Below are 25,272 nucleotides of genomic sequence, written 5' to 3' on the forward strand. Positions count from 1 at the left end.
ATTGTCCCCACACCACCTCTCCTTCCCTCTGTAATTCAATGTATTTCTAAAACTGGTGTTGTCATTCTACCCTCAAATTGATAGGCTTGGTGCAGTAATTATTTAATAAAATGTTATGACTGGAATTAGGTTAGGAGGTCAGAAAAATGATCTTTACCCTTTGCGTTGCTTTAAATTTTGTTATTTCATGGCAGATTTTAGAGGCTGTTGAACCTTTGGGGAGATTTGGCTACACTTGTGTGTTAGTGTGGGAGCGTGACTAGCAGCATTAAAAACGGACAAAATTAAGGAGTGCCTAACAGATCTTGTGGAATTTTATGTTAGCGAACTAGGGACAGGTTTTGTTGCATGTGTGTAAATTAGTCAAGGAAGTACTTAAATGCTATAAATGCTTATTTACCTGTAGAAGTGAAATGAAAGCTCTCTGAAATGACGTCAACTTTGTAACAGAAAAGTGTGGGCTTCATGTCCCGTCAGCAAGACGCTTAAGAGGCTTAATACCAACCTGCTGTCTTGCCTCTGACAAAACATTGTGAGTGAGGGGAGAGAGGACAAATGAGCTTAATATTAATTAGTTGTGTCACTGAATGGGTATGTGCTAATGTAAGGGCCGATACATGGTGTATGCAGATATGTTTTGGGGTTCAGGTCTTCAAAACAAGATCATCATTTGCCACAAGCATATGTTTGCTTGTTGGTGTCCAGTGCCATAATGTAAAATCTTCATATTTTTTAGAGCACTGCGTATAAGATGTTTTTGTTCTGAGGCAAAAGGCTGGAACGGTAAGGAGGAATGGCATTTTTATGTCAAACTTTTTTGGATCTTGTATAACTTTAGAGAAAGGCAGTTTGAGCAAGGTGGGGTTGCTTTTTGGTTTTTTTTTGCCTGTGAGTCAGTAGTTCCAGTTCAGGACAAGGCTGTGAAGGTGACTAGTAGTTCATCTGAAATAAGCTATTTTGAGACTAGTAAACAGGCTAGTGGTCAAAATTAGTAGATTTGATCACTACAACACTAACCTGTTGGTTAGCGAGTACGAAGAATGAAAGAAAATCTGCGTTAGGTTCCTGAGGTGGCACTGAGAAAAATCCGTGAGCCGTCCATCTCGGTCTCGTTTATAGAATTTAGGTTTTAATTTTCCTGTCACCTCCTTTTCAGAATATTTTACTAACAATCGGCAAACAGTGGGATTACTGTAGGGTGAGCTGGCGAAGAAAGGTGATTTATGGCATCCCTTGTTGAGCAGTTTGGTCAATGACCACAGCGTCTGGGCTCACTTACATCCGATTTCTCCTGCTTGAAATCAACCTAAGCAAGGAGGTCTTGAAAAATCCCTTCTTCAGCTGTGAGCAGAAGAACTGTCCTGTAGGTGGGACGCGAAGCAAGCAGATTGTGCTCTTCAGAATTAGGCTTTTATTGACAACTGACTCCCACGTAAAATGCGTGTGGAAAAGGAGCTGGAGCAGAAAACACAGTGTTATCGTCACTGTTTGTTTTTTTTTCAGCTGTTGTTTGCCGACCCTGTGAGGAGCCTTCTTTGCCTGCAGTAAATCTATTGAGATTAATCACTTCTGCTATGTGTGAGACCCTTTAGGCTTCAGCAGAACCTGTAAGGACCATATTCATGTCACTGCAGCGCTGCGTTGTTCAGGCTCTTGCTACAGAAGAGGAAGGCACTAGAACAAGTTACTGGCCAGGAGGGCCAAAAGAGATGCTGTGTTTGCTCATCCAGCAGAGTAAACAGTGGACAAGTCAGTTTAAATTATCTTGAGAGCTACCTAAAGACTTTAAGATGTGGTTTTCTTTATTTTTCTTGGACTTAAGCGTTGCGTAGACCATAGTTGCGTTACGTTTTTTACTGCTGTCCAAAAGTAAATCTCTCCTGAGGTATTAAGCTTTAAGGAGACAAACTTTGGTACCTGGTGTATGATTAGTGTGCTCTGCTGCTGCTAAAATATGTTAAAGGACTGTCGATATAGCAGAGACTTCCGTGACCCCAGATGGTAGCCACCAGACTTGGTAAAGTTTGAAAAATAGTGGGTGGAGGACAAATGGAGAATTTAAACAATATTTAGAAAGGTATGAAAGATGGTATTTGCCCCTAGGGTGCAAAGAGAAACTCCTTTATGGTCAACCAGGTTCTCTAAACGAGCTCATACGTTGTATTTTTCACAAAAACAGCTTTCCTGTCTCCTCCCACTTTGCACAAAACCTTTTTTTTTTTTCTGGATTTTTTTGGTGCTTGTATGTGTCTCGGCACTTTCAGTGTGGAAAAGTAAGAGGCGTGGGTAAAGGGAGTTGGAGAAAGGAGCGGTCGCCAAATACGCAGTAGAAAAAGGGAGGAAAATTACAAATCAGTGCAGTGAAAACTAAACCGAGCAGAAACAATCTTTCCTGCGTAACTCATTACCTTAAAAACAGTAGGAAACGTCTTCAATTTGTAGTCACGAGGGATACATTTATTCCATTCCAAAATTTCCCAGGCTACTTGGTTATAAGTGACTGGTGTGTATAAGAGAAGGTGAATTCTTAGTAGTGGTTTGATTGCTAGGCATTAAGTTATAGCTGAAATATTTTGACTCGGTAACATGCTTTAAAAAAAAATGTATTATTTCAGTGCTTTTCTCTGATTAAAAATGGCAAAAATTCCTGAAATCTGAGGATTGTAGAGATTTTTTTTTTTTCCTTAAAGATCACTTTGATGGGCAGGAATTCTCGTTGCTGCATATTTCTGCATCATTAGTTTTGTTTAGCAAAATTTTACTAATTTAATTGGTAAAACCAAAATTCTTAACGCTTTTGTACCTCACTTTGGAGTATGTATGAAGTCTAACGAATGATCCCACGGTACGCGGGAAGTATTTGTATAACTGCTTTTTATCTTTGCAGAAAGATCAAATCACGTTTCTTGGTTTTGGTGTTTGTGTTTTTTCAGCATCACTACCAGCACCAAAACTTCCCAAAACGATTCCCCGGGCAGTGCAGTTGATTGAATAAACGCTTTGTACGCCATGAAAGCTCCAAAGCCATCCTTACGAAGGGCGGAAAGCAATTAGAGGGTAGGCAGGTAAGAGAAACTGTAGCTTAGCTGCTGAAATTGGAGCTTTTTGGGTTTTACAGCATCATTTCTACAGTTAAGATCTTAGTCCTTTTCTTTGGGTACCCAATTCACTTTCCTCTTGGAAAATTGTTCTGTATAGACGCAGTAGGTATTTCTAACAGCAATTAAAGTTAATCAATGCAAAGATTCTGATTTTTTTTTTTAGATAGGTTGCGGAACCATGTGACATTGTTCCTTTAGGCATATGTTTTTATTCGGAACGTTTCTTTTCGTGTCCCAAAGTGCTACGTGGCTGTTTACTGATGGACAGAAATCACATCTCTTGCGTCATGAAGATTTTGCAGTCTTTGGGGTGTGATGAAACGCGGTAGAGGCTTAACGAAGGCCGGGTGAGAGGGGCGAGGATTAAAGCAGTACATGCAAGCACTTGCACAGATGAGCTGGGACTTAACTTGATCTGCTGCTTTTTCTTTGACTACCTCCCTTTCAGTGAGCCTAGAGATGTTTTGTGATATTTTTTGTTGCACGGAAAATAGGAACATGCCGTGTTTTGGGAGTAAGCTAGGACAGAGCAATGGGACTGTGGCGGAAATAGGCTAGTGAGTTGCAAAAAGCTGATTTAGTGGGAGCAGAAAGTGTGAGTATCTTAATAAAGATGGCAAAAGAAGCAGGGCTTCTGGATTACTGCAGCTTTCCCTGCTCTAGAATGAAACGCGTTAAACAAATATTTCCCGTGAAGAAACTTGAGGGCTGCACAGCCGCTTGAGACCACAAACTCAGATCCTGTGCACGAATATGCATCTACAAAGTGTAACTTAGGTTTTATTAGTCTGTTCTTGAACTCTGGATGCAATATCCGTTCATGAGTTGTGTAGGTATTTGTTATGTATGATACTTAGTGCACAAAGCATTTGATTCTTAGCTATAAATATTATTGCAATATAAATGAGCAGACAATTCAAATATGTGGACAGTAAAATTCAAATATTGGAGCTGAATAATATCTACTGTTAATATATCCTCCATGTCTTCTGTTGCATGGAGAATTATATATATATTGCAGTTGTCTCATAACTGTGTGGGAAGTTTTATTTTAGGAGTTTGTGGGACGTTTTAGTGTCTCACAGGTGAAAGGTGGTCTGAAACCTACAGCTTTTGGATGCAAATAGGAGTCAGGCAGAAACCTCTGTGCAGCAGCTTTGCTAATACTGGAATAAGCAGCATGGCATCTCAGACGTTCTCATCTTTGCAGTGATATTGGCTGCTTCGCTTGAGAGGAAAACAGTGTTCGTTTGTTTTAGTTCATAAAGCAGCAAACTCTAAAGGTGACCAAAGTGCTGTTATAGATGCAAATGAAATGTTGTTAGGTTTTCAAAGGTACAATAGCATCACTTCTGAATTTATTTTCATATGGTTGTGTTAAAGACCCAACCTAGAGACAAGATCTCAGATGGCACAGTAAAATCATCGGCATGACAGTCTCAAATTCTTACTCATTTAAAAAAAAAAAAAAGTATATAATATGTATTACTCAGGTTGTCTGCAGCTTCAGCCACGGAAGGATAGTTTTGGAAAGGGGAGCTGGCTATACTGGACGGATTAGCAAAATGTCAGCATTGGCAATTAAGTTATGAGACCAGTAGGAAATTTAATACTTAATGGAACTATAATTACTTGTCTAAAATTATTTAAATAGGAGGCTTAGAGAGCGTGACGAGTTTTTTTCCAAGTTCAACAATACACACACTGAACCTTGAGTTACGCTTACGAGGTCAGGCACAGCGTGGACGTACTGCTGAATTGCATCTAACTTGAAGAGGAAAAACGATGTTCTTGTAAACATTGTTAATAATTAATATTAAAATCTTTTAGGAGGGACAGTCAACTCAGGATTTACATCTACCCCTAGCTATTGGAGGTTGGAATGAGTCCTGATGTGCAAAAAAACCCTCTTTTGTGTTTGCTCTGAAGCATCTGCTGCCGCATCGTGGAGCCAAGTTCTGGGACTGAACAGATGTTGGGTGTAATAGAGCGTGACGCTTGGAGACCAGGCCATAGTTCTGGGGGGGGTGATGCCAGCTTATTTAGAAAGAAAGAGTTGTTATTGGTAGAGGTAATAATACTGTGTTAAATTAAATGATTTGCTAATAATTTGAGCAAATAATTAGATTAATTGCTTTTCAAGAGAAGGCTTAACTTTTTTTTTTTTAATGAACCATGCATTTTTTTAGTGTATTTCAAGGAAAAAAAATTATTTCATTGGTAACTTACTGTTGGGGTTAGGACTGACTTTTCTCGAGTGGAAGAGGATTTCCTATTATTTGGTGTGTGTTGTGGCTGTGTCACTTCAGCGTGTGTGAGGAAGCAGAATCTTCTGAAGCAGATTTTCTTCTGAAGGGACTCTGGGATCCCCTGGAGCAGCCTTTCTGTGCAGCGGGGGCCGTTATGAAAATCAAATTTAGGGGAAAATCGTGCGTGAGGATTTAACATTTTAAAAGCCAGCAATTTAAAAAATATTGTATTGTGTTCTGAATACTGACCAACCTTTTACGTCGTCTAAAGATTGGAACCTGTACTGCCTTAACCGGCATACAGTTTTAGAGGCACAGCAGCAGTGCCTCTTAATTCAAAGCATTTTGCAAATTTAAGTGGTTTCATGTTTTATTTAGGTGATCTTTTCAGCTAAAGGCAGCTGTTTCTTAAAGAAACTTGTCTGCTATTTAACAGCATGTTTGAAAATGATTTAAGGTGGTGACTGGAATTTAATTTAATATTGTTTAATAGCGTCTGTCTTGGAAACGTATTGGAGATCATGGACAGCGTGTAACTATCTAAGTTAAAGCATTAGGGTTAATCTGTTACCGTTGTTAAAACGCCAGGAAATTAAATGTGGAATTTTTTTAAAATTTTAAATTATTTTTAGGCATTTGTCCTGTAGGATATTCATGAACTCGGAAGGAAAGACTTGTTTCCTCTGTCACCTGATGGCTGGAGTTCCTCAGAAACAAACGTCTTACTTATTTAAAGTTGGGCCTATGGCTGTTCAGGTTGTAGGAGCTGCGGGTGCTCAGGCTGCATCATAAAGTCATCACAGAACAATTCAGCATGTTTTGAGATTACATAAATTCCTGAATGGAAGGAGTTAGTTTTGTTACACCCATTGTATGTTGGTTTTGAGTATAGTCATCTACAATAAGTATCAGTAGAACTTGCTGAGAGGAGTATAGTGAATATAATGCTCTTAGGAGAGGAACAAAACCTCCTGGAGAAAAATCTGTTTATTTTATCTCTCTAAGATTTGTTGGCTTGCAAATAAGTACAAGAGAAAGCTCTTAAAGTCCACGTATCGCCTACTTCTACAAGCATTTAGCTAGCAAATGGCTGCTTCTGACGGATCTCAATGGCTTGATATTTATTTCCTTATTTTTCTGTCACTTTTGCGGGGGGGGGGTGTGGGGGTGGGGTGTGGGGGGTGTGGGGGTGGAAAACCCCCCAGTCACTGTGTTTTGGAAGGGGCCAGGTGGGTGCTAGGGCAGGGAGAGCTCACAAGGGTTTCTAGCCAGCAGCTCGCCCTGTTGCTCGAGAATATGACTTTGGTCACAGAAACGGGGCATGTTCCTGGGCAATGTGAATTTGACACGGACTCTGAAAATAGACAATAAGTATTTTGCTCAAACTTGCTTTTAAAGCACTGTTTATTTTGGAGGATTTGTTTTAATGGAGTTTAATCTACTGGGATACTGCAGGAAATCTGGAAAGTGTGCAGACTCTTCTCAAGAATTAGCTTGCAACCTGTTCCCATGCCTCTTGTATTTTTGGGAAAATGGGTTAAATGTGGGGCTTCGGGAGCTGCAGCGAGGTGTGAGAGTAGCTTGTAGAGAGCAGAGAGAAGTGACTTGCCTTAGTAGGAGGTGGACTAAGGATTTAGGGCCTGGCCAGAGCGCTGGCACGAGGAACTCAAGAGTTATAGGTTAAGGTGGAGGAATTTGAAGGCAGGGCTCCAGCTACGTCTTGTTTGTCTTCATCTTGGAGCAAGTGAGCTGCCCTTATGTGAGCTGGAAAGCATGAGCAGAGGACGAGAGCTTCAGTCAGACGTGGACTTGAACCATCTCTACTCCAAGAAATAAAGGCTTAAACGTTTGACCTTTAAGTCATTTAAAGGTGCAGGGAAAGGACTTGAGCCAAAATAGGGGTCCAGGGCCAACAGCATCGTTGTTGGCTTCTGCAGCAGTTGGGTATGTGCAAACCGGGGGCTGCAGAGCTGAGATGTCCGTGTACAAGCTGAACCTTGATTCTTGATCCAGTGATGATCCAGTATTCTGCAAACTGGCTTCTCTTCTACTTTACTCTCTGCCTTTGGTATTCATTGTCTTTATTTCAAAGGTTGCCTACACCAAGTCTTGGGGTCTTTTCTTCGAAGCGGCAAAATTTGTATTCAAGTAAGATGCATTCATTCTGTTCTGAGTAAACATCCAACCAAAGTTCTGGAAATCCTCTTAAACTAATTACATTTAATAATCCTTTAATGCTTCTCCACCGAATTCCCTGGCACAAATGTCCATTTTCACCCCTGGACCGCTTTTAAATTTCTCTTCCTGCAGGTGACAGTCCCCATGACAAAAGCGTAGACGGCGTCTTCGGAGCTTTTTGCTAAATGAAACATGTAAAGGTTATTGTATCTCTCTCCCTTTTGGTCAGATGTAAAGGGAGAAGGTGGAAACCAAGCTGTCTCATAAACTTAGAGCTCCCTGGGTGCTTCTAGAGCAGCTAATAGTGATGGTGGAGGATGGAGGACTAGAATGGGAAGGAAGGAGTGTGGGATGGTGTTTTCCCAGCCTATAGTATCCCCTACAAACAAAATTTAGAAAATAATAAACATTTTCCTCATTTTTTGTAGGATCTGACCTATTTTGTAGAATCTCACCTATCTTTATTACTTGTTAGTATCCTGTGCTCTCCATCTGTGCTGGCATTTTATTTTTGAAATATTTGGGTACTGTACATCCACTCTAAATCTTGGATATAAGTTCTTCAGCTAGCCTCCGTGATGGCTGCAAATATTGCAGCTTTTCCTTGCATCTCTTAATTTCTTTTTGATAAGTTTTTTCCTCTTTTTTATACTGGTCTTTATTAATATTAACTGCTACTAGGATGGTCTTTTCTGGAAGTAACTGCTTCTGCAAAGGTGATGATGAGTCTCCAGAATCACTCGGGTACTGATTCTCTTAAACAGATCTTATATTTTCAAGACCAAGGGAGGAGTTGCTGTTGAGTAGTATCTTACATCTTGTTCTTGTGTCTTATGAGTATTTAGGTGACACAGTAATACATTGCACAGCGTTTTTATCTTGCTGTGGGCGCTTTTTTTGAAATATAAACTTTTAAAGCTATTAGTCACAGTTATTTCTTCTCCAAAAAGATGGAATGTTATTGAAGCTGATGTCTTGGAAAGGTGTCAGATGCTTAGGAGCATCCCTGGCATACAGTTAATAGCGCGGTGGTGTTTTTTTTCTTTAATTATATTGTTTATAAAGGTGAGAAGTGCTGATAAGCAGCATGGAGAACTGAAATCTCATTCTTTGTACAGATCAAGTACAAGAGCCAATACTGAAAAGAGGATTTGGAGTGTGTCTATACAAACTGCTGCTGTGTTGCTTCAAAAAGCAGATTATTTTACAGAGATCAGGAGGTTCACGTGGGGTCAGTAGTACCTTTCCTCACTCGATGCAGGTTATCTGTGCAGCACTGGTAACAGCGGTGCAAGGTAGGGCCTTTCAAGGTGTAAATCATCAATGGCAAGCAGGATTTAGCTGACAATAGGAGTAATTTTCCTAGCTATCTGTGCATATTCAATTGGAAAACGTATTTTTGGAATAGCTTGTCAACACCCCTCTTTAAATTGTGAATTCCCTGCAGTTTTCCCCACTGGTGGCAGCCTTGATACCGATACACCTGTGTTTCGCCGACTGTAATTCATGAAAAGCCAAGTGAGATGATGACTGAAGTATATAGCACAGTAACTTCTAAATCCCTTGGATGATGATGTTATCGTCTTAAGCTTGTTGAAAGAAAATCTTTTTAATGCCTTCCTCTGTGCCTGTTTTCTACATTTCAATAATTGTTCGAGGTAGTGAACTAAAGCTTTACTTTAAATGATATAGCTAATTTAAGATCCATATATTCCTGATGTGTACAAAAGAATTTACTTGTTCTCTTTTTTTTTTTTCTTGAAGAAATGAAAATTTAGAAAGAGATTTGCCAAATAAAGAAGAAGATGGGAGCAAACAGCAGCAGCATCAGTGAGCTTCCAGAAAATGAGTACTTAAAAAAATTATCAGGAGCAGAGCCCATCTCCGAGAATGACCCGTTCTGGAATCAGCTCCTGTCTTTTAGCTTTACCACTCCAACAAACAGGTAAGGTGGTGCTTGTTGACGAACAAAAACGTTGATAATGTATTTATAGAAGTGACAAGCCGGAAAGCAAATGAGTGGTTATGTTAATTATTCCTGGTTTAGGTAGCAGGGGAATAAATGCCTATGTAAAATGGACTGTTGTTTCTAATTTTGGAAGCTCTTTTCCACTACCTCTTCCATTCCTGTGGGTTCCTGTCTTCATAACAGCGGTAATTTCTGTTCATTGTCCCGGTAGCTGATCAGAAGTAGGGTCCGTAGTGTTTTGGAGGAGCTTTTCTTTATTTCTTTTGGTTGGTTTTTTTGGTTGTTGTTTTGGGGTGCGCTTTTTTTTATCCTTTGAGAAACTCTCTCGTATTTCTGGAGTTGCTGAAGACTCCCAACGCATGATGTTTCCTCTCAACTTACCGTGAATTGTACATCTTCCATAACTTAATTGTAGGTTAACTGTTGATTTTCTTAGTCTGTATGGCTTTTTTCCCCCCTCTCTTTTACTTTTTAAACGGAAGCTTGGCATGTTGTCTGCGTAAAATATTGTCTAAATATCTAAAATTCAAGTTTTGCATGTCATTTCACTCTAGAAAGTGGTATAGCTATAAAGAGAATTAATATTTTTTGTAGGGACCCATGGCATATCTCCAGAAATACAGAACATGAATCCTTATGAATTCTGTTAACCCAAATCCGTGGCGAAGTTCACTGCCCTCTGTATTGATTATCAGTCTTAGAAGAACAGTCTGCTATTGCTTGTTACTTTTAAGTATCACTTAAACTGTTTTTGCATTTTACAGTGTGACCTGGTACTTTTCTGTCAGGGGAATGTCTGTCTTGCTCCCTTCATTATTAGCAGCACTTCCTTGCAATTTTTCCTAAACGGTCATAACGGGCTCTATCACCCCGCTTGTGTAACAGGTCTAAATAGGCCACCGTGTGTTACTGCTAAAATTGGGAGCGCTTTTAATCTTTAATAAATCAGAAACGTGTCTGAGAGCTGTTCTGACCAACTTTATTGCCATCTTTCAATTTTATTTTATTTTTTTGTTGATAAAACGGAACTGGTAGGCAAAGGTGCGGTTGTTTGGTTTTTTTCAGGTGAAAAACTAGTGCAGATTTATGACTACCCTGAGCTCTCGAACCTCGAATGTAAATTAGTGATTGAATGAAGGATGGAATGCAATTTCTAGTGAGAGGCAGTTTGTGTGTTACATGACCTACCTCTGTGCTGTATCTTGCGCACAGTAGCTTCTGGAAGGCAAAAATGCATGTTTATTTTCCTAACCATTAGGAGCAGATCTGGTAGCTAATCTGTGTCTCACACTAGAGTGTCGGTAAGTGACAGCTCACACAAGCGGGAGGGAAAATGGTTAATGTAAAACAAACCGGGGGGCGTTTACTAGGTGTTGCTTTTGTAAAGAGTGAGGAGGAGGAAGGATTTTTGGCTTCTGCATAGAGAGAATAGCCAGAGCGTAGCAAGACGATACAGTGCTGTGAAGGGTTGTAAAGCTCATAAAGGGTGGTACCTAATTGGCAGAGGGTGAGGGAGCGGTTCCTTTTTTCTATAAGATCCCTGAAAACACAAGATTTATTTACATCCTACCCATGACTAACAAGATGGACAATATTCTAAGAAGTCGTATAATACCACATTGTTTTGTGGTGGTTTTTTTTAGAGCAATTTCTTTCAGTTATGCTACCGTTCCTCCCTCCTCCAGCCAAACTAAAGGAGTTTTTCATAGGTTGCTTTGCAGCTTTTTTTGCGCCTATTTCATGGAGTCAGATCCAGTGCAAAATAAGTTTGCTTAAAAAACAAAACAAAACAAAAAAACCCAACCAAACAAAAAGCCCCCAAACAAGAAACATAATTAAAAAATCAAGCAAACAAACAAACAAAAAAAACCCCAAAAAACAACCTGATCCAAAAGCAGGTTGAAAGTTTAATTAGCTGAACACCAGATGGTGCTCTTGCCTGGCAGCTAGAAGAGAGGTATTTTTAGCGGCATCTTTTTGTGCAGCTTGGTAATTGGAAGGAAACAGAAATTTCCCATTAAGTTGCATCTACCTGAGAGAACCGTTTGACAAATGATGTCAGACGATGTTGGCTGCGCAGCACCGTCGGCCATTGTCTAAATGGGGTAACCTTGCCTGCAGGAACCAAACAATGGAGGTCAATGTTAATTTCTGAGATTGAAAGCTTGTGAAATATCGAGTTAACTCTGTTTTGTTTTAATGAGGCTTCAGTGTAGGTCATCCTTTTGACAGGAGCAAGATGCACGTTTTGGACTGTTGAGGAAAGCAGCCAGTTTTCACCTGTCAAACAGGACACAATTTAAAGTTTTCTTCTCTCCTCAAATTACTTTTTCCAATTGTATGCTGCAAAATTAGTGTGTTTATAGTAGGCGATTCCTAGCAAGTGTTATTGGGAGCCGTGTAAGTGCTGTGTGTTGTTTTCATGGAGGTTATTGGTGATATTCTGGAGTAAAAGATCAGTCCTACTTCCTCAAATTTTTGCAAAGATGGGATTAATGTGATCCCCAGGGAGAAGAGGGTCATGTTCTCTGGATGCTGCCTTGGATGTACTTCTGTTCGACATATGGCACTACTATAGGGAGAGAGAAGGAGAAAAACATGAAAAGAGAAGGTAGTAGGGTAGGAAAAGCAAACAAACAACTAAAAACCCAACCAAAAACCAGTGACGTGTGGGAGCTGGTGGGGCTGGGGTAGGTTGCTTTCAGTGAGAGATGCCTGACAGATTCATAGAAGCAGAGAGTGGTTTGGGTTGGAAGGACCTTAAAGCCCACCCAGTGCCACCCCCTGCCCTGGGCAGGGACACCTCCCACCAGCCCAGGTTGCTCCAAGCCCCGTCCAACCTGGCCTTGAACCCCTCCAGGGATGGGGCAGCCACAGCTTCTCTGGGCAACCTGGGCCAGGGGCTCACCACCTTCACAGCAAAGAATTCCTTCCTCAGATCTCATCTACTTCTCCCCTCTTCCAGTTTAAAGCCCTTCCCCCTTGTCCCATGGCTCCCCTCCCTGCTCCAGAGTCCCTCCCCAGCTTTCCTGGAGCCCCTTGAGGGACTGGAAGGGGCTGGAAGGTCTCCGCGGAGCCTTCTCTTCTCCAGGCTGAACCCCCCCAGCTCTCTCAGCCTGTCCTCCCAGCAGAGGGGCTCCAGCCCTCCCAGCATCTCCGGGGCCTCCTCCGGCCCCGCTCCAACAGCTCCGTGTCCTTCTGCTGTTGGTGCGCCAGAGCTGGAGGCAGCGCTGCAGGGGGGTCTCCCCCGAGCGGAGCAGAGGGGCAGAATCCCCCCCCTCGCCCTGCTGCTCACGCTGCTGGGGATGCAGCCCAGGCTGTGGGGGGGTTCTGGGCTGCCAGGGCACATTGCTGGGGTGTGTTGAGCTTCTCCTCCACCAACACCCTCAAGTCACCTTGTTGAAATGTACCTTGATTTTAAATCTCTGTTTATAAAAAGTTTTGGGGTTTTTTTACAGTTTTCAGTGTATGTTTTCTCTCTAGTGAGGACTATATGAATAGTGCTTTGCTTTACAGAAGCTGTTCCGAATTTGTCCAGGTACTGCTGATCACAGCTGCCAAAGGAAGATCTTTTGGGCTGCCAAACCGAATTGGATCTTCTGAGGAACAATAGTCTTTTAATCCCTAAAATCAGAAGCCCGGGGCCTTGGCTTGAGTGTTGGTCAGTTACTGGCTTTTTACTCTGAGAAAGATGGAGGCGTGATACCGTATCTGATCTTGTAATGGCACTGCTTTCCCCTTTCAGTTTGGTTGATCTCGTCCTCTATTCATCCATTCCTCATCTTCCTGGTTCTCTCTTTTGCTTTCTCTCCCTGCCACCACCCCATTGTATACATTAATTTATTGTTGTGTGGGTCTGTGGATAGCTCTTAGCATTGCTTGTTTACTCAGCCATGTCTTCTATATTGGGTTTATTTTTTCAGTCTGATAAACTTTTTCATCCGTTTCTGTGAAGAGCACAAGGTAGTTTGCAGGGGGGGCGGAATAAAGTTTGCCAAATACCAGTGCTACTGGCTCTGAAGTTGCTGTGTCTCTGGCGGCAACCCTGATGCAAGATTCTCTCGCCCTTTCACTATCCCTTCCAGTGTGTATTTGGGTCTGCCGTGCGTTTCATCAGGAACCAATCTGTCTGAAAAACAACGCAGCAAAAAGAAGTGTTTAGTTCTCCAGGCAAGTTAGTTCCCTAGAGCGATTCATAGCGTGGCACCACAAAACAATTCTGACACAAGGAGGGATTGATTTTGTGGGGGGGTCGCAGCAGACTGTTGGGCTAAAAGGTGGGATTGCTTAAACCCGCTGTGCCATCCAAAAATGAACGTGAAAGCATGTGGTCAAAGCAGAGCTGGCTGCTGGGAGTGTAATATCCTGCTTTTCTGGGCTGTTTGTTCTTCCTCTCAAAAATGTTGATTTTTCTTAATAGTTAAGCAAGTATTAAGAGAGCCTAATTAAGTGGGAGTAATTCCGGTCTGTGCAGTCACAAGCCCTGATCATGAATCAGCCGTCAGTAATCAGAAAGGAGCTGAGGATGAATCCCTGCTCGCCGCCGGCGACTCCCCCGGCGTGAGCGATAGTAACAGCCGGAGCAAGTCTCGGGTATTCAGCAGGTAAAGCCGTAGGGGCCTTACACAATTTAGAAGCGGTAGGAGATAAGTATTGTATGCATAAGTGCTAGTAAAAGGAAAAGCTACCAGCAGTTCCGTTTTCATTTTCCTCGTGCTTTTCGCTGTAAAAGGTGTATTGTGATCTCCTCTTTCATAAAGCAAGTCACGGCTGCTGAGCAGGTAAAATCCCGTTGGGCTACAGAAGTGTCTGCTGAGATGCTTCTGGTTGCAGCCATTAGGAAGTATCTGGTATTTAATTTGCACTCCTCCGTGTTCATTTTTTTTTATTCTTCATGAATCCTTATTTGTTGCACAGAATGGACTCACGGGAGCGGAATTAAATTCGTATCAAACCTCTTAAATGTGTAATGTCCTACATTTCGAGTGGCTGACTTATCAATCGAAATACTCTTTGGATATTGGAAAAAGAAAATACAGTTTTTCTGGATGACTTTTTGAGTTGTCGTGAGCAAAAGCTGTGGGGATTACTTTGGAGCCTTAGCTCTCGGTTTAGGCGGACCTTTGTGTTTGTCTGGCTCTCCTGCGAGTTGCTACCAAGAATGCAACCTCCTCCTTAGCGGTGGCATTACAATTCTTTCCTGATGGAAAACTGAAAACAGAGTTAACTAACACAGAACTTGCTGAAAATCATGTGCTTAATATTTACTGTTCCGCTTTGTTCCTTCCCCGGAGTTTTTAACGAGTTGCTGGTTCAAGAATGGTGTGCATGAGCCTTTAATGGCAAGGCATAAAAATGAGCAGCTTTTTTTTATGATGCCTTAATATGGTACATTTTTTTTAAATTGGTACAATAAATTATATGCAGCTTTTTATTCTTTGACGTTCTTCCTCCCGACTAGTCCATTAAAGTCAGCATTCCCACAGTATGAATTTACTGAATGGGCTGATTCTTCTGTTTTGCATTCAGTGGCAAAGAAAAAAGCTTTACTTAGAGCAAAAAAAACTTGTCAGGAAAACTATTTTTTTTATTTTTTTTTCCTCCCTGTCGTTTAGAGGATGTAGTTGTCTGCTACGGTTTGGGCCTTATTCATATCACTCTAAGGGTAAATGTCATGGTATGGGTATGTTTATAATTACAGTTTGTACGCATAATGTTTTCCCTTGCCATGTCGAGATATTTTAACAGTAGTCACTGCCACTTTGAAACCTCTAACATTGCGATGCCTTGAAAATAAAAGCAGATAAAAGCATATTCGTCAAAGATGACTGCTGTCAGGAAGCAACTTTCACGGCCTTTTATTAATTACGGTTTTGCTGATGTCTGTGGGACTGATTGTAAGTAGATTTAAAGTAAGGCAACTGAATTCAACCACTCTAAAATAACTCCACTGATTTTTTTTTTTCCACCTCCTTTTTTTTTTTTTTCCTCTTCTTTTTGGAAGTAACGGGTTTTTACAATATATGCCAGAATAGCTGACCGCAGCATCCGGTTTTCTGGTGGTATGAAGCCAGAAATAAAAAGCTGCAGTCAATGAAAACTATGACATTTGTTTGAGCAATAGACTGCTGAATTTACCATTCTTCCCCACCTCTACTGAAAAGATGTTTTCTTACAGAAAACTAACGTGCCGATGAAGAAACTCCTTGCACTGTGATCGGTAACCACAAATGCAAAGAGATTAAATCCCAACAGAATAAAAAAAAATCTTGATGTGGGATCAGTTATGAAATGATAAAGGAGCAATTTCAGCAGGACAAACCAGAATTTGTATTGTCTAAATACTGTTTCAATATTATGTTTTGCTTGGTCAATAATCATTGCATATATGTGTGATAACTCAGAATTTTCACTCTTCCTTGTGAAATGTAAAGAGGCAATTTTGGCTTGTGGCAGTATTCCCGTATACTTGTGTGGGTGTGCGTGCATCCAATTCCCAAACGGTATTTGTACGATAGTAAAGGTTTGAGGGGTTGAACTTCTCTATCAGGAGAAAGAGGTGACCTCTAGAATCGGAGGGGCGATATTTGAGCTTGCAAATTTCAATTTGATTTTGATTTCTTCCCTTCACTTCCTAGTAGAGAGTCCTTATTGCGTGACGTAGACATGGTGGTTGTGCTGTCCTCTTCCCTACGGTAGGGGGTTATCCTTGATTCCTCTTTACTTCTATTGCTGATGTGCGATACCTGGTGTCACGCGGTAATCACTGCCGCTGTAAAACCTCTCATGGTTTGAGGCCTTTAAAACAAAACAAGATAAAACCATTTTCTTTAAAGAAGTCTATGCTGTCAGGAAGCAAATTTCACTATCACTGTGAATTATAGTTTTGCTGAAAGCTGTGGGCCTACTGTCTACATAAAAAAAGCAAGTAAAATAATTTCTTGCTTTTATAAAGGACTCTGAAAATCATAGAATACCAGATCGGAAGGGACCTTGAGGATCACGTGGTCCAACCTTGGACCGAGAAATGCTGGCCACCAGATCCCAGGATGAAGCAGGAATTCCTGTGAAGCCTGGAATTTTTTCCTGGAGCGTGTGGGAAGCAATCCTGCATCTCACACGTCTGCTTGTATCTAAATGAGCCGGTCAAGCCTGTGTGGTTAAGTCTACTTTTCTTTGGATCCTTAGTGTTTCCCCCAGTGCTCACAACCAGTTTGGATCCCCCGCACCAGTTGATACCTTTTGCTCGTGCCTCTAGAAAATTGTAGAACTGGTAAATGTGGTTGGGATACGTACAACCTTCCCGAAACTAAGTGATTTAGTTTGGGTAGTGCCAGTTGAAATACATGACTACATGTACAGACTCACTCGGGTCACTATAATTATTATATTAAAGATCTGTGGCCTGAAGCTGGCGTTTGTTGCCATGTGGACGTGAACATCTTCCGAAGAGGTGTCTCCTCCATGGCAGGGCTTACTGGGTGTTACTGGGATGCCTGGGTTTCTCCTGGTGATGCTCAGCAGGGCCATCGGGCAGCAGGAAGGGTTTGCTTATCTTGCTGCTTGGTTACTGCTAGAAAGTGATAACCTTTTTCATGTTGAAAATGTGCTTAGTGGTTCTTACAGACAAGGGGATATTTTACTTCTCCGTTCCTAATGAATCTCCTATTTTTATGTGTTCTAGAAAATACTGTTTTTCAGAGGCTTCTTTTCAGTTGTGAAAAAGCGTAATTTTTATTTTCTCACCTCCGGGTAGATAAAATTGCAGAGTGGAAAATGCGTGGGATGTTTTCCTTTTCGTTTCTGAAAGGTTGTTTTTGTCCTGGATCCTCCCATAGGTGCTTTGTTACAACTGAGTGTAATATATTACCATCCCTATTAATATAATAATATAATATAATAATATAATCCCTAATATAATGTAATATAATACCATCCCTAGAGGTATTTAAGAAATGTATAGATTTGGCACTTCAGGGCATGCTCTAGTGGCAGAGATTGTAGGGGTTTTGTTTTGTGGGTGTATGGTTGGACTCGATGATCTTAAAGTTCCTTTCCAACCATGAAGATTCTAGGATTCTATGTTAAAGGGGAACAATTTAAATCCATTTTAGACTTTTTTTTGTCCCAAATAGGGATCTCCTAGATTATGTATCTATATTTGTGCATGTGTATACGCATATATTTGGCAACAAGGCAGTCTGTATTCCTTGGGTGAAGGTTTTCAAAGAGAACTGGAACTTTTATTTCTGATCAATGCAGTGAAGCAGCTTCACTCGCGGTGTTTGCGCTTGTTATTAGAGATGAAAAATAGTTTGTACGCTACCAGTGCTGCTCTCTGGATTAACGACAGGACGGATGTTTTAGTGTTAGCTTTCCATTCTTATATTCATTCATTAACCAAATGTCATCTCCACAGGGATTAAAAAATTAAAAGCTCATTAAAAACTGTGTGGCCAGCAGGTCGAGGGAGGTCATCCTCCCCCTCTGCTCTGCCCTGGGGAGGCCACAGCTGGAGCACTGGGTCCAGTTCTGGGCCCCCCAGTTCAAAAAGGACAGGGAACTGCTGGAGAGAGTCCAGCCGAGGGCTACCAAGATGATCCAGGGACTGGAGCAGCTCTCTGCTGAGGAAAGGCTGAGAGCCCTGGGGCTGGTCAGCCTGGAGAAGAGCAGACTGAGAGGGGATCCCATCAATGCTTATCAATACCTAAAGGGTGGGTGGCAAGAGGATGGGGCCAGACTCTTCTCAGTGGTGCCCGGTGACAGGACAAGGGGCAACAGGCACAAACTGGAACATGGGAAATTCCATCTGAACGTGAGGGAAAAACTTTCCTTTGAGGGTGGCAGAGTCCTGGCACGGTCTGCCCAGAGAGGCTGTGGAGTCTCCTTCTCTGGAGATATTCCAGACCCTCCTGGACGCGTTCCTGTGCCACCTGCTCTGGGTGACCCTGCTCTGGCAGGGGGTTGGACTAGATGATCTCCAGAGGTCCCATCCGACCCCTGCCAGTCTGGGATTATAGAGCAAAGTCAATACCATAGCTGGTTGTAGCATTTCTTTTGTGCCACCTTATGAGTCTTGGCTCTGCCATTTTCTGTCTAAGTGTTAATATAATGTATCTCCTGTCTTCGCAGCACACAAAAAATATGCAGACAGCTTTTTCCATGTGTCTTGCTTCTTTTTCCTGCCCAAGTGAAGGAAAGCAAGCCACTGCTAAGCTTTGCCCTGGGTACCTGGGAATGGGCTGCTATTTTTGTACCCCCCAACTATCCTCTCTCCATGAACCCATCGGTGGGGATGTAGCAGTAGCATTTCTTCAGTTGAATGTAAGAACACTGTGTGTGTGTGTGTCGGGGCGACGTCCTGCTCTGGTTCCTTCTCACTAGCTGCTTCTGTTGCATGAACTGAAATTCTGCAGACGGTGTTGCCTAGTGTTGAGGATGGCAACATTCATTTCTGTGCTCCGGTTTGTGTGAATAGGGGGGAGTGAGAAGTAGTTAATTTTTTAAGCATTAAACTTCATTTTGGTAGGAGAAAGAATGACTCGAGTGTTAAAAGCTTTGCTGAAGATCATAGAATCATAGAATGGTTTGGATTGGGAGGGACCTTAAAGATCATATAGTTCCAACCCCCCTGCCCTGGGCAGGGACACCTCCCACTAGATCAGGTAGCTCAGAGCCCCATCCAGCCTGGCCTGAAAAACTTCTGGGGATGGGGCTTCCACCACCTCTCTGGGCAACCTTTTCCAGTGTCTCACCACCCTTATGGGGAAGAACTTCTTCCTAATGTCCAGTCTGAATCGACCCATCTCTAGTTTTAATCCATTCCCTCTAGTCCCACCATTACCCGACATCCTAAAAAGTCCCTCCCCAGCTTTCTTGTAGGCCCCCTTAAGAGACTGGTAGGCCCCTAGAAGGTGTCCTTGGAGCCTTCTTTTCTCCAGACTGAACAACCCCAGCTCTCTGTCTGTCCCCATAGGAGAGGTGCTCCAGCCCTCTGATCATCCTCGTGGCCCTTCTCTGGACACGCTCCAGCACGGCCATATCTCTCTTGTAGCAGGGGCTCCAGAACTGGAGGCAGTACTCCAGGTGGGGTCTCAGGAGAGTGGAGTAGAGGGGGAGAATCACCTCCCTCGACCTGCTGGCCACGCTTCTCCTGATGCGGCCCAGGATACGATGGGCTTTCTGGGCTGCAAGTGCACACTGAGGGCTCATGTGGAGCCTCTCGTCCACCAGCACCCCCAAGTCCTTTCCTCCAGGGCTGCTCTCAAGCCAGTCACTGCCCAGCCCATATCGGTGCTTGGGATTGCCCCGACCCAGATGGAGATGGAGGACCCTGCACTTGGTCTTGTTGAACTTCCTGAGGTTGGCATGGGCCCACCTCTCCAGCCTGTCCAGGTCCCTCTGGATGGCATCCCTTCCCTCCAGTGCGTCAGCCGCCCCACACAGCTTGGTGTCGTCGGCAAACTTGCTGAGGGTGCACTCAATGCCATTGTCCATGTCGCTGACGAAGATGTTAAACAAGACCGGTCCCAGTACTGATCCCTGAGGGACTCCACTTGTCACTGGCCTCCACTTGGACGTGGACCCCTTGACAGCCACTCTTTGGGTGCGGCCGTCGAGCCAGTTCTTTATCCACTGAATTGTCAGTCCATCAAACCCGTATTTTATCAGCTTGGGGACCAGGGTGTCATGCGGGACAGTGTCAAAGGCTTTGCTCAGGTCCGGGTAAATGACTGTCAGTTGCTCTCCCCTTGTCTGTTGATGTCGTGACCTTCTCATAGAAGGCCACCGCGTTTGTCAGGCACGAGTTGCCCTTGGTGAAGCCGTGTTGATTGTACCCAATCACCTCTTTGTTATTCTTCTGCCTCGGCAGTGCCTCCAGGAGGATCTGCTCCATAACCTTACCAGGCACGGAGGTGAGACTGACTGGCCTCTAGTTCCCTGGTTCCTCCTTCTTTCCCTTTTTGAAAATGGGGATTATGTTTCCCCTTTTCCAGTCAGCGGGGACTTCACCAGACTGCCATGACTTTTGGAATAGAATAGAGGGCGGTTTAGCAACCTCATCCGCCAGTTCCCTCAGTACCCGTGGGTGTATCCCATCGGATCCCATGGACTTGTTCGCTTTCAGGTTCATCAGATGGTCATGAACCTGATCTTCACTTACGATGGGCAAAATCTGAAGGTCTTGCTTGGTCTGACACTGGTTTTGATCCTTGCCACTTGTAGAAATTAGGCGGCTCTGTGCAGTTTGTTTGAGAACTTTGTGCGTGGTTTTTAATAACTCAAAGGGAAGAAAAAACAAACTGTAAGAATGCTATACTTTAAAAGATAAAATGGGGCTTTGAGCAAGCTGGTCTAGTGGGAGGTGTCCCTGCCGGTGGCAGGGGCTTGGAACTAGATGATCTTAAAGGTGTCTTCTAACCTAAATCATTCCATGATTCTATAACTGCTTAGAAATTAGGGGAGAAATGAACCATAATTAAAAGCTGAATGTCTGCATGTTTAAATCCTGGAGTGATTACAGTAATCACTCAGGCTGTGTTACACGAGTCCCCCAGCATCTTTGGAAAGTGGGAGGTGGGTCACGTTGTGTTGGGTTGCAATTACTCAGTCCCTAAGAACTCTCTGGTCAGTTGGTGTCCAATATAATATTCACCCTGCCTGTCAGCTCGCAGGACAGAACACATCCTGGTGACAAGCAGCCAGATGGACAAATTTAGACCTTTCTTTTTTTAAAAAAAAAGTGCAAAAATTCCTTGTTGCGTATAGATGGAGAAAACTGTTGTCTGTGGTTGCTGGTGGGGTGTTCTAGCTTTATACCATTTGTTTTCAATTGTTCTGCATGCTCTTAGCACTGAAACGAGATCACCTCTGAGACAAACTAATGTTTTTAAAGTGTATGCAAAAGTGTAAGGTTGTTCTTTCTGCAAAACAATTTAGAAGGGGGGAAAGAAAGCCGATATTCGATATCAAAGAAAGCCAATCTGTATAATCTAAAGTTGTCTTAGGATACTCAGCTGTAGGTGAAGAGCTGTCTCTGCTGTCAGCTCACTGCGCAGCAAATTAGTCTGATTTGCAGGAAAATTCACAGGCATTTTAAAATTTAAATTGTTTGCTGCCTTTATCTTGAAGCATTTCCCATTGAAAAGTTTTGAAATAATTTTTTCGGCTGCTGTTTCTACCAATACCCTTACCTCCTCTTCCAGCCCTCAGGAGTTTGGGCACAGCTCAGACAAACTCAACGGCTTCCAAGAGCACGACTCCACATGGGTTTTCAGCAGCCGAGGTGGTTTTAGGGGCTTCCCACACGGCACCACGGTTAATCTCAGGTTGATGCAACAGTTCTTAGGGCTCTGCTGTAAAGTGGGTTACTGTCTACATTTAAAAATGGAAAGAAGGGGAACTGTTTCCCCCCCTCGCTGTCTTTCAGAAGGTCTCAGTCAGAGCTGCAGGTAGTTGCCAAGATGGGGTTGAGCAGATGGGACAGAGAACGCGTGTGGTACCATGTCCTTTTTGTCTTCGGTTTTTATATAAATTTGGTTACTCATCAGAAAATTTCATGCTTAGGAAGCAACAGTGACTTTGGCAATCTAATTATGGCAATATTAAGTTTCGCGATATTTTTTTATGAGAGGAGTGCTTGAATGGAGGCCCTGCCACTGACTTCTATAGGCTTAGTTCCTATTCAGGTTTCATTACATTGCTACTTTCCTGTGTATTCCGAGGATGGAGATTTTCATACCTTTAATTACAAGGATGTAGGTGCGTGAGCTCTGCAGTTGTTCAGCCTACGTTACACGCTATGTTGTGTCTGCAAGCATTGGACTGGGGGGTTTTTTTGACTGACTTTTAATTTGGGGAACTTGCAGAAGGACTGCCTTTAAAGTAGGTCAGACTGTGCGTTAATTTGTACAGAGGCTGTACAACCTCCTCCGATAAACCTTCTCCGATATCATGAGCAATAGGGCCTGTGGCAATCGGACAATGGCTAATGGTTTTTTAAACTAAAAGAAAGGAGATTCAGACTAGATATAAGGAAGAAATTTTTTTTACGGTGAAGGTGGTGAAACACTGGAGCAGGTTGCGCTTTAGGTATTAATATTGGGACACCTTCGTATTGCTTAATGTGGCATGGGACACAACATCTGATTATTATTTGTCTTTTTTCCCCCACCTATTAAGGAAAAATTTATTTCCCTTGTATTCTTCTGTTTTGTTTTTGAGGATCAGTTACTCTGTACTGGTAAGTTTGGAGCGATAGAAGTCTATAAATGTCTTTTTATGTGTTTGATGCGGCTGGGGTTTACTCTCAGTGGTTGTTGGCAGGTTCTGCTTTAGTGCTTCACCGTGCTTTTCAGCTGATGGCTTTCATGAAGCACGTCAACGGGCAATTAATGAAGTTATGAAAAATTTGGTGTATCTGAGGTGATAATGTAATAACATTAGTTAAAGGAAAGTGGTCCTTAGCTTGAGGTTAGATGTCAGGTTGAGGATTTTTTTAATTTATGCTTTTTTTCTTTAAAAGAGATGTTATTTCATATGATGGTTCCTGTAAAAAATCAAGTTCTTTCTGTAGGCTGCCGGTCTATGTGCATTCTCAGTGGCATCAAGCTATGAGTGGCATCATTGGACCATTAAAGGTGGGACTAGATGATCCCTGAGGTCCCATCCAACCCGGTATTCTATGGTTGAAGCCACAAAAGTAGGAGGAACACAAATGATGTAGTGACATCATTTCACTTTGACAAACAATTCACTTTCGAATATTAGTTTCCTCTTTTATTGTCACTGTACTTCAAATACACGTTGTACTGTCTGGTGCTAGGATGACGGAACACAGGAATGGGTTGGCCAGAGAGGTTGTGGAGTCTTTGTCCTTGGAGATATTCAGAAGCCACCTGGACGTGGACCTGGGCAACTGGCTCTAGGTGGCTCTGCTTGAGCAGGGAGGTTAGACAGGATGACCCTCAGAGGTCCCTTCTCACCTCAGCCACCCTGCTTCTGCGATATCCATGTAAACCAGCTAATGGTTTGGTAAACTTAAGTGCTTCATAGAAAAATTTTGCTACTATTTTGTAATGAATTTTCACTTCAAGTACAGGAACTCAATGGCTTGTGTAACCGTATCTGTTTTCTCCCCCCCACCAGTGCTGACTTGAAGCTCTTGGAAGAAGCAACAATCTCAGTCTGCAAGTCTTTAGGTGAGAAATTGTGACATCTTAGCTTTTTTTTCCACGTTCTTGATCAGAAAAATTAAGAAACAGCATTCATGTGCACACCCGTGTCTTCAGTATACTTAATTCTGCTTGTATGTGTTCCGCTAGTAAGATTGAAGTGGTAAAGAGCGTGTATATATACATCTCAAATTTTTAGAGACTTTGTAGAACTTGAAATGACTGAAAGGTTTAAAACAAATAACTCCATCCCTGCTACCTCATCTTCCCTCTGCCCTCTAAGGTGATCAGTAAGGGAAAAGAATTAAGCAGAGGACGAAAGGAAAGGATAGTATATATGTGATCAATGACGTTTCAAGAAGGTAAAAGCTAATTGTGAAATCCTGCCCGGTTTTCTGACAGGAGACTTGTGCTGTAGACAAGTCTTGGCAAGGCAGCGGTATGAGCGTCCCAGTTGGGATATTTTAAATCTCGGGTGAAAAGTATGTTTAAAGAGCAATTGTGGAGTCATAAAGCATGTACTGGAGAATCTTAAAAGAAGAACAGACAGAGGTAGAAGTAGTTAAGACAATGCCATTTTTGGTTTCATTCTGTGTGTTGTTTGAACTAAATAGTGTCAACTTATGCATGCTATATAATCATACCTTATTTTTCCTCATTTAGTTGAGAAGAATCCTCGAACAGGAAACCTTGGGTCATTGATTAAAGTCTTTCTTTCTAGAACCAAAGAGTTAAAAATTTCAGCAGAATGTCAGAAGTAAGTACCTGGGAAAAAGCTGTGTGTGCCATTTTCATTTTTTAAACGTTCCTTTTGCCACTAGCTCTTGAGTTTTTTGGCTTGCTAGTTAAAATAATTGCAGACCAAACTGTAGAATTCTCTTAAATTGTTGTTTGAAACAGAACATGTATCTAGTACTTTTCCAAACACAGAAGATTAAGTGTAATAAATAGATTTCTGTGGAAAAAGACATGTTTATGTTCATCCTGTGCCTTACAGAAACATGTTTGTGTACCAGTGCTGTAACATCTGGTTCCTACTGGTTTAGAGCTGTTTAAAAATCGCCTGGCCTTTTTCGCTAAACCTTAATGCATGAACCAGTATTTTTATCTTGTGAATATTTTAAATCGGGTTGGATTTGAACGCGAACTTCTATATGAAGATGTTGCTTTCAAATTATACCGTGTAACCGCCGTTGGATTTTCTTGCCCCTTTCAGCAGTAGAAAGAGCTCCAAGAGGTTACGCGTGCAGCACTGTGTAGGTTTTGCAGGAAGCTTTTTGTAATTGTAAACGTTCCCCCACCCCCATGGACAAATGTCCAACTCTCACCAGATCTGGGGCTTCAAAAAGGAAGATTTTTCTTCTTAATGCCCCCTTGCTCCCAGGGCTGCCCTCAACCTTTTTGCTTACATCTCAAGAAAGAAGTTATTCCTGCCTGGGTAGCTCCTGCTGCTTCAATCCAAAAATACCTTCAAAATACAGCTTCAAGCACGAGCTTGACTCTGCCGTTGTATGGGCTTCCCAGCAGTTGCTTATTGGGACTCCAGAAAACCTAAGGAAGCTATATTTTTTCCCTTGCATTCAGAAAGCTTGGAAAATATC

The 25,272-nt window shown here is 42.4% G+C and overlaps 1 protein-coding gene across 4 annotated transcripts in view; it reads left to right on the top strand.

Moving 5' to 3' along the window:
• Positions 1 to 25,272, top strand: part of DYM (dymeclin) — a 241,242-nt gene that overhangs the window by 2,834 nt on the left and 213,136 nt on the right. For 2 of the 4 annotated variants that reach the window (XM_074570405.1, XM_074570403.1), the window contains exons 2-4: positions 9,293 to 9,473; positions 23,646 to 23,698; positions 24,335 to 24,428. In XM_074570405.1, coding sequence (XP_074426506.1) covers positions 9,334 to 9,473; positions 23,646 to 23,698; positions 24,335 to 24,428 — 287 coding nt within the window. In that variant the 5' untranslated portion in view covers positions 9,293 to 9,333. Of the gene's footprint in view, positions 1 to 2,933; positions 3,066 to 9,292; positions 9,474 to 23,645; positions 23,699 to 24,334; positions 24,429 to 25,272 lie in introns of those variants that run through there. The other 2 variants (XM_074570406.1, XM_074570404.1) reach the window with 2 other exon arrangements.

Source organism: Larus michahellis, chromosome Z, assembly GCF_964199755.1.
Source record: "Larus michahellis chromosome Z, bLarMic1.1, whole genome shotgun sequence".
NCBI lineage: Eukaryota > Metazoa > Chordata > Aves > Charadriiformes > Laridae > Larus > Larus michahellis.